The sequence below is a fragment of the Orbicella franksi genome, chromosome 7 (assembly GCF_964199315.1).
Source record: "Orbicella franksi chromosome 7, jaOrbFran1.1, whole genome shotgun sequence".
In the NCBI taxonomy this organism is placed as follows: domain Eukaryota; kingdom Metazoa; phylum Cnidaria; class Anthozoa; order Scleractinia; family Merulinidae; genus Orbicella; species Orbicella franksi.
In genome coordinates, this window is record NC_138151.1 from 27,809,025 (window position 1) to 27,819,024 (window position 10,000).

At 39.5% G+C, this 10,000-nt stretch overlaps 1 protein-coding gene across 1 annotated transcript; it reads left to right on the top strand.

Moving 5' to 3' along the window:
• Positions 1-983: 983 nt before the first annotated feature.
• Positions 984-6,728, top strand: LOC145492916 (ryncolin-1-like). Its single transcript, XM_081472293.1, has 3 exons — positions 984-1,133; positions 5,217-5,603; positions 6,463-6,728. The coding sequence occupies exons 1-3, from the start codon at positions 986-988 to the stop codon at positions 6,726-6,728; spliced, it is 801 nt and encodes a 266-aa protein (XP_081328419.1). The 5' UTR covers positions 984-985.
• The last annotated feature ends 3,272 nt before the right edge of the window (positions 6,729-10,000 follow it).

The window sequence follows — 10,000 nt, forward strand, 5'->3', positions numbered from 1 at the left end:
AAACATCTTATTAACCGAGCTTAGTCAGTATTTATGGGAGAGTCTTGACCGAGGTCGTGAGTACAGAACTCACTGCGTTCGGTCTGTACTCACGACCTCGGTCAAGATTTTCCCATACAGACCTCCTACTTGGTTACTAAGAGCTAATTGCGACTCCGTCTCTAGAGAAAACCAACCTTGAAGCCTAATTTTGTTCGGGTACTTTATTTGGTTGTTACATTTCATTTCACTAGGGTTTTTTTGAATTTTTCTGTCGATAATAGCGACTCTAATTCGATCATTTGCGGTTGCTGACAAGTCGAGGTTGTACTCAACTCGAAATAGAGCGTGCTTTTTTCATACAGTAATAAAAAGCCCCAGAATAATATTTTACAACCTTGAAAAGAACAACATTTCGACTAATCACCACGTTAATCTCAAGTGATTTTGGGCTATACCGCATAGGAAAGTATTTTATGAAAAACTGTTCCAGACTGATATTTTTTAACCACGCGCACTGTGAATTCCGAACTACTGGTTTTACTCTTAAATAATTTGCCAATGCCTAATAGCGCTCTCACACAAATATCCAAAGTTAAGGAGCCTGCTTCCTTTCGGAATTTTCAAAACCGAAAATCTCGTGTTGTTAATAATGTCCGCCATTTTGTGGCCATCGGCGTCGTTTGTAGTTTTTTTGCGAAATTTCTGGAAAATAAAAGCAGACTTAAGCAACAAAATCATATCAGATCCCTATAAAGGTTTTTCATTTTTCAATCATGCGCCATATTTTTTTAAATTCATACGGTCTTCGGGGGCATTCCCTCTTATAACACTCGTGATTTACATGAAATACATGAAATATTCAACGCCTGCATTCTTCTTTCCTATCAGCAACTATTTGAATACTTGACTGTATTAATATCAACCCAGACTTCAACCAAGTTCCACTCTAGCGAACAATAATAACTCAGTATATATGTTCTTTGTTGGTTACATTTTTTCAGAAATGGCTTCTCAAAAGTGGATCGTGTTGTGCGCTTTTCTGTCGCTGTTTACTTTTATGGCGAAAGTAAGAAGTTCTCCGACCTGTCTAGAGGAAGTGATTCAACAATTAGAGGAAACTCTCATCGCTCTTGAAAACGTTACTTATAGCGGTAAGTCACCTAGTTGTCCTGTGAAACGGAGACGAGACGAACTACGCTTTCACAAAGTTTCTCATAGAAAAGGTCTCCTTGATTTAGATACTCGTGTTATACACACGCAAGCGGGCCAACACCATGCATCAACTTTTACCAGCGACCCAGAACATTATCATTTCCTTTTCGAATTCAGCTTGACATTTAAAGAGTGATAAAGAAGTATCTTTCACACAAAACTAGGTTTTGGCTTGTAACGTATGGTTTCGCATTTATCTCGAGTATACCCATGTCCACGGTTATCATCTTTTCTTATTTACATGGCAATATGACCCAACATCATGGTAAGGAAATTTCGGGCAATTTTGTGCTTTCTGTCCGAAATTGCCTCGCATCTACCTTGGATTATATTGTAATGCAAACGAAAAAAGCTAACCGCGAAAAAGGCTTTTCCAGTCAACTGAGCATTAGTGTATGTTGTGAAAAAAAAAATGGTTTCTTCTCGTTAATAAAGTAAATTTTGATACGCTCTGGCACACTGGTGCACTGGCAGCTAACGGCTGAAATGTTGGACTCCGGATGCAGTGGTCCAGGTTTAAGCCCTGACCCACTGATGTGTATGTATATAAATGGGCACTGGCGAATTTAAAGCTGGGGTAGCCCTGCGAGGGATTAGAAAGAGACGGAGGGAGGAGGAGGTAGACATATACCTCCTGGTCGCCTATTTCTACAGAAACCGAAGATAAGCGCCAGCCTGTAGTAACATACCCTGGGTGCCGGAGGGTTTTCCTTTTTCGCTGCTCACTTATAGCGGCTTCGCCACGAAAAATAAAACCCTCTGACACTCAGGATAGAATGATTAACCACTAGGCTCGAACACAGACTTTATCTCACCTTTTCGCCTAATAGAGCAGTGACCAATCAAGGTGGCTGAACAGAGTTTTTGATACCTGTGTTTCATTCACCTTTTTCTCTAAAACCCTTGATCTGTCGGTCGCCAAAAATGGCAGCAAGCAAGTTAATAACACAAACTTTGGTTTTTTGATGGTTAAGCTGACGTATGTGCCGTTGCCATGGCAACATGAATAAATATAAACAGGCCTTTAAAATCGGTTTTGTTTATTTGTAGAAAATCTAGTCATTAGATTTTCGTTATAATTTGCCTGCAACAAGCTTGTAACGATTCTCACAAGTTAACGCCATTTTACTAATAATTTAACGGAGAGAATTATTTCTAATACTCCAGTTACTTATTTCCTAAAGTATCTTCGTGCCAAATTTCGTGAAATTCTAATAAGTGGTTCTCGAGAATTAGGCGTATTTCCGAGAGTGCAATTTTTCATTCAATCGCAATTTTTTGACCTACTACGCATGCGCTGCATTTAACTGGGTTCTTTCGGTAACAAAGAAAAAGCTGAGAATTGCTGAGTTCTTTGCATCGTTACCTTTTCTAACATATCTTTGTAATAAAAGACTTAAGCCATCAATACACTGCGTCAAATTATAGAGAAAAATAGCACAGATACTGCGGGTTTTGAGTAAATAAAATGATCGCTCTATTGACGGTATGTTTGTTTTTTGCAATCCTTGTGTGCGCGCTGAATTGCATCAGCAAAAGCGCGCGCAAAAACTGTGTTCGGCCACCTTAAGGTGGCTCTCTATAGTTTTACGATCGCGCGAGCGCTGAGGAAGTAATCTGCGCGCGCTCAGAGGAAAACGTCAGTGTTTTTCGATATTTTATTACGTCAACATGAGCACTAAAAGCAAAACTGACAGTGAATTTTCTCGCGTTTCCTTCGGTGAAATTCCGTAAAATTTAACAGATTGGTAGAAAATATTTTACTTTAGTCGGAGCTCGTTTTTCAGGGAAATCTATAAGACCAAATTTTTTGCAGCGGTAAAAGACATAAATTTGAAAATATCGAAAAAACTGCCATTACAAACCCTACTTTTTTCGTGTTTAAAATTCGTATCCTGCTGGAAGCGATGTGATGTAAAAATTTTGGAAGATTTCACCGAAGGAAATTCATGAAAATCGCAAATAAAGCCATAAAAACTCAACATTCAGTAAAGTTTACGATTTGGGGGGGTTTAAAACTCTCAATGACCACCAGAAAAACGCTCTGAAATACGTTATTGAGAATAAGAAAGATGTTTCTGTTAATCTGCCAACCGGATTTTGAAAATCTGTTATTTTTTAAGCCTTGCTGCTGTTGTAGCGGAGCTCCGGCGCGTCGAAGGCTCGCGAGCGGAGCTCCATACCTTAGAAAATTTGATAACCCATCGATCGAAAAAATTTTGGTTGTCATATGACTGTTCGTGCGTCCGTCCGTACGTCGGTACGCAAACCCAAAACCTTGAAAAATATGTTAGCAGCACCATTAAAATAGGTACATCTTTGAGATTAGACATCCATGTTATGATTAATTGACAGCTGTCAAAACAAGGTATCTGACCAGTATCACGTGACCACATCGTGGGCTCATGTTTAGAGTTCAATGAGGCCGCATGCTGTGTTAAGTTGACCGCTGACCAGGTACAGATTTTCCATCGGATCGCAGGCTCAAACCAGGTTATTACTTTGGGGGAGAAGGAGGGAATACGTGCAAAGGCTAAATGTCGAGGCAAATTAACCCCTGGCGCATTCTTGACTTTTCTTCCGACATATTCCTTTCACAATTGTCTCTTGGAAGTTGGAAAGTCCCTGATATATTGCGTAAGTAATTTCTACAATCTTGGTTACGCTTATAAGTCTTACTGGGTATAGTTTGTTAAAATTTTACTGGAAAAAAATAGCGAAACCACACGCTGAATAATTACATGCTCACAATTGATCTTTTTTTTGTGAGTTTCTGACTCAAGAAAAACAAATCTTCTTTTCTCCTTTATGGTTAATTATTGCAATCAGGAGCTCCGATTTTAGGCTTGGCTAAATCTATATATTATCCTACTCGGCAAGAAGTTTAAATCAGCAGAAAATGTAAATTTTCCCTTTTCTTTGCTCGTTATGGAACATACTGCTTGAGTTGCCCGGGATGTAAAATAGCAAAGTCTCAGCACCCGTATGGCAAACTCGACAAAGATTGTCGGGGTCCTGTAGCTCCAGCTCCTGAAGCCGATGTACGGGTTGATGAGGATTTTTCTCTCCCATCTTGAGTTACGCGTAAATCTTGGCCCTTAAGAATCTCTCCATCACACCTTACCTCCCTGGCTGAATCGGTTCAGGCTTTATCCTAGGATGTCTACTTTGGAGTAGAATTGGACACTACTTCTCTGACCCTTTTCGTTTGCCATGAAGGCCTCTCAGGACTCGAGTCTCTTTTAGCTCACTGCCTCACAGAGAATATGACTACTAAATCTGGCAGTTAAATCGCCTGTTAGTTTTGTCTCCAAACGTGTGAGCCAGAGTCGCGGATTTCTCAATTGGCTCCGTCATGTTTTACGAACTATCAAGTTTAATCATCATCGTTACGTAAATTTTTAACGCAGAGTTTCGCAAGGATATTCACATTTTTGTTTATATTCTTCCTAATGTCATGATGCTTCTCCTAAGTCTCTTGATCCTCGCCGCGATCTCACACGTAGTGATTTTGCCGTTACCGCTTAGGGGCTAGCCAGCGAAAACAACCGTCCAAAGGTCCTCTTTAGGTGTCACACAAAGACGATCAATCCTCCGTAGGAAAAAAGATGGCGACTGGTACATTTACCCATAGTTCTTGGCGCAAGCAAACCTTAAAAACGTTCATAAAAACGTACAGAAAAGTTATAAAATCTTCAAACCCAGGCTGCACAATGTCCTTAGTACAGGAACAAATATTGTAAAAATTTGGCTTTGTTTGGGCCATATGGGCATTGTTAGGTTCGCAAGGTATTGTGGATCGCCACCGCAGACACACCCATGGTCTTATATCAAGTTTAACAGCCTTGTGATCATCAGTATTTATTGTTCATTGTAGCTCTACTAGCACTTTCCCCACCCCCCTCTCTGTTCTACACTATATCTTAGCATCTTACTATTATAGGAAATATATTGTTATCAAGAGTAAAAAAAAGTATTTCTGATAACCAGGTGTAACACTGATCTCAGTTATTTTGCTGCAGCTCTCAAGAGAAACTGTGCCGATCTGCAAAAATCTGGTGAAACTGGGATCAGTGGTGTGTACGTCATCAATCCAGATGATGACGACCCTTTTTATGTTTATTGTGACCAAAAAACAGACGGTGGAGGGTGGACAGTGATACAAAAGAGATTGGACGGCTCGGTTGATTTTTACCGAGGCTGGGCAGACTACAAACGAGGGTTCGGCAACCTGAATGGCGAGTTCTGGCTGGGACTGGACAAGATCCACCGACTGACCAAGGAAGGAAGAAACAGGATTCGAATAGAACTTGAGGACATCGAAGGAAAAACTGCCTATGCTGAATACGACATGTTTGCTGTGGCGAGTGAGAATAACAAATATCGACTAAGACTGGGGAGGTACTCTGGTAAGGGAATGAAACTAAATAAGATCAACCACTAACCGGCATGAAAGTAAAATTTTAAATGCTATGTACTTTATGTGTTAATCTTGCGCTGTCATTTACAGCTCTCCAATAGAGTAAATTAAAATAGCCATCTTCGGCTGTCGATGGAGATATAACACGGTTTGACTGTCGACTGTAATTTGCAATTGATTTGGTTTAGGATTTTTACGCTCACAAAGCGTGAAAATCTCGGTGAACTTTCTCATATAATCAGAAAAAAAAATGTGACGTGACGGGCTTGCACACGCTTTCCTGCGCTTCCCACTAGCTGCACTGTCCTTCCTTTTTTGTTTAATTTTGAGTGGTTCAGTGAATTGCCTGTGTCCTTTGTGAGCATTGGCGAAAGTGATTACTCAGTAATCACTCTCGCCAATAATCACAAAGTTTAATTTTGTTTAAACGATACTCTTGAATCACAGAGTAAAACACATTCCCTGTATTTTATCAGACATTTTAGTGCATAGATTTTACTGCTTATTTTTTCCAGATCAATAAGAATTCTGTTCACTCTCAGAAAGGTTAAATTGACTAAGATGAGTTTTGGATTTTTGTATCAACCGCCGCCTCCTTCACAGTTTAATGTAACATGATATAAGACTTTCAACTTTTGGACTCTAATTTATCATCTACACTGTTACAGTGTTGATACATTATTTTTTAAAAATCCCAGATACTGCACTCTTTAAATTAGATAATTCCCTTATTGTGGTAAAACGTATGTCTGCTTGACCTTTTTAAAATGGCCTCGCCGTATTAGACGTCTGGAGACTCGCATTAAGTACCTAAGCGACATTCTTTTTTATTATTATTGTTTACCCAGGAACTGCTGGTGACTCTTTTAAGCAGCATAGTGGCCACCGTTTTACGACCAAAGATCAAGATAATGACACACACGACAAGGGAAACTGTGCAGTAAATTCTCGTGGAGGATGGTGGTACTATGAATGTCGTGACTCAAACCTGAACAGTCTTTACCTTCACGGTCCTCACAGGAATTACGCGAGAGGCATCAACTGGTATTCTTGGAAGGGAAACTTCTACTCCGCCAAGAGATCTGAGATGAAAATAAGACCAGCAGATTTTTAGAAAATTTCAGTCTGTAACCCGTTGGGTTTTGCTTCATCACGAGTAAAATTGATTTTATTCAAACGTATTGATGGAAGTTCCTTTGGTCTCTTGAAAAAAGGGGCGGAAATACTCTGTTGGGAATTAATTGTTAGGAATTAATTAAGATCTTTTCTCGCGCTTTTTAGACAAGCAGCCTCTACGCTATCTTTATAAGAGGAGGAAGAAGAAAAAGCAAACAGAGGCGAGAGAACAGAAAACCTCTTTTTACCCTGAACCGCTCAAAGACAATGCCTGCAATTAAATATAAATGAAATGGTCTCCGCAAACTCATTAACAATTTGTCAAGTTTAAGTGTCATTGTCAGAGAAAACCGGGCAGGTATACAAGCTATCAACAAAGATACACAACCATATGCATGACATTTACTGAAGTAGTCCATGCGTTCGTTTCTCTTCGAGACATTAACGCATTATGATTTTGGCCTCTCAAGCGGTCTGTAAGGAGCTGAAAGTTAAGGCAGCTTTATGCCACTGGTTGCTAACACATCAGAGTTCTTTTATTCCGTTCCCCGTTCCCCATTCCCCATTCCCCGTTCACCGTTCACCGTTCACCGTTCACCGTTCACCGTTCACCGTTCACCGTTCACCGTTCACATTTCACGTTCACCGTTCACCGTTCACCGTTCACCGTTCCCCATTATCCGTTCCCCGTCCCATTGCCCGTGCCCGTTCCCCATTCCCTATATTGCCTATTGCCCATTGCCCATTGCCCATTTCCATGTCATTGCCCGGAAACATTTCTTTCACTTCATTTTTTTTTTTTTTTATCGCAGGAAGGAACTCTTGAGTAGAACAGATATCCTCGTATTTTATTCTATAGATGCTCATACGTGTAGCACGTTCACGCTACTATTTAATCGAATACACGCGGGTTGCTCATAACAAGAGCTGTATGAATAATTGTTACCGAAAAATATATAATTTGCTCGTGAATGTAAGTCTTGTTCGCTTTTCGTGCTAAACTATTATTTTGCTGTCAGTGGCGACCGTTTACAACTGTGCCAATTAAATTTCACATGCTTGCAGGGATACAGTCAAACCTGCATATAACGGTCACCCTGGGGAAATGGCCAGGTGACCGTTACATACAGGGTGACCGCTGTACACAGGTTTCCTTTAAACTCCCCTGGAAGTCAATAAATAGCATTTTTATGTGCAAATAATCACTCAATTTACGTTTTATTGACAACTAAATAACGAGTAACAGCAACAAAATAAACACGATAAAAAAGGCCCACAAAATGTCCGTGATGTACTTTAAGGGAGGTACAGTGTACTTGGGTCTACGTTTCCTTGTAGTTATTACAATTTAATGGCAGATTTACAGCACAACGAACAAAAAAAAAAATAAGCCATAAGGACAATTTGTAAAAGAGTTGCGTGACCCCATATAAAAACAAATCACCTCATAAAATTATAGGGAAAAGCTTTTAACGTAACAATATGGATCTCAAGAAGAAAAACAATCGGTAATAGTTTTCTGATATTTCGGAGCTCGAAGCTTGATTTCATGAAGTATGTCATTAACTTTACTCAGTGTGAAAGAAAGTTCTTCATGTTCATGTATTAGTAATTGTGTTTAGTATTAATATTTGTATTTTTGTGAGACCCCTGCCTTGGTGGCTGCTATTTAACGCGCTGATGAATAAAGCTTGTCATTCTTCGTTAATCGTAACCCAATTTCGTGAGCGTTATATGCAGGTAAAAGATAATGAAATTGTGGATTCAGGAAGTCTAAAGGGTGACCGCGTCCGTTATATACAGGTGACCGCTATATGCAGGTCAACTTAACAGTAAATATAAGGAACGATTTTTGGGAAGTTGTTCAGTGACCGTTATAGACAGGGTGACCGCTTTATACAGGGCCGTTATATACAGGTTTGACTGTATTTAGGTAGAAGTTTCTGACTGTCTCGGCATCAAAACACACAACAACAAGAGGACCACCAGATTGTGAACGCAAACAAATAGAGAATACCAGATGAAGCGTAAAATAATAATAAACATAACAATAATAATAATAATAATAATAATAATAAAATATAAAGACATCAGAAAAGTGGTATGACCATGAGCCGCAAACAGTTACAGAAAACGAGGATGTCACGATATTATGGGACATGCCAATACACACAGACAGGAAAATAACAGCCAACAGACCCGATATAGTGATTAAAGACCACAAAACGAAAACCTGTAAATTTATTGACATGGCAGTACCATCAGACAGAAACACATCCGTGAAAGTCAGTGAAAAACTATCCAAATATAAGGACTTGGAAATCGAAACAAGCCGAATGTGGGGCATGAGAACGGAAACGATACCAGTTATCATTGGAGCACTTGGAGCTATCAAAAAGGGACTAGAAACTTATCTTGGAAGAATTCCCGGCCAATTAAGCATCAGTGAACTACAAAAGATAACCTTGCTAGGTACAGCACACATTTTGAGGAGGGTGCTATCAAGCTAAAAACTGGCTATCCCCTAGTGCCCCAGGACCATGGTTTGGTCTCGGCCCTAAGGACTCTAAGCAAACATTACGTTAGGACGATAATAATAATGATAATAATAATAATAATAATAATAATAATAATAATAATAATAATAATAAAAAGACTCACCTTGGACTTTCCAGAGAGGGGATTAACGGTGAAACCTTAAAACAATGAGAAATGAGACAAGTATTACTACAGTTATTCGAACAGTCTTACAGATAACTTTGTGATGTATCTATCATTTATAGATGATCTTAACAACACCAGGGCTAACCGATTGTAAGGGCAAGGAAATACAGAATACCAGAAGAAGTGAAAAATAATAATGAAAAGATAATAGCTAAACAAATAACTAACCTTCGGGGAAACCCCAGGAGGGAGATCTGTTTTAAATCCATGAGATGAATATTACACGTGCAAAGCAGTTCTGATATGGTGGACGAAATCGATGGAAAAGCTTGTACCCATTTCTCTAGCGTTGACCAAACCTTGGGATCGTCCGAACACCACCGACGGCTTCCGAGAGTTGTAACTCGAATCAACAGGGAGAGCGACCCCTTATTCTTTGCCTTGCACGTGACGTCATCATTTTTTAAAATCTAAAACTAAAGAGCCACCAAAGTTTTTATCCTCGTCAGGCATAAGAGGAGGTAAATTTATATTTGCTTACAACTTTTCAGCTCAGTAGCTTGCTTCGTCTGGAAACCAGCGCATTTTGAATTTCAGAGTTATGGC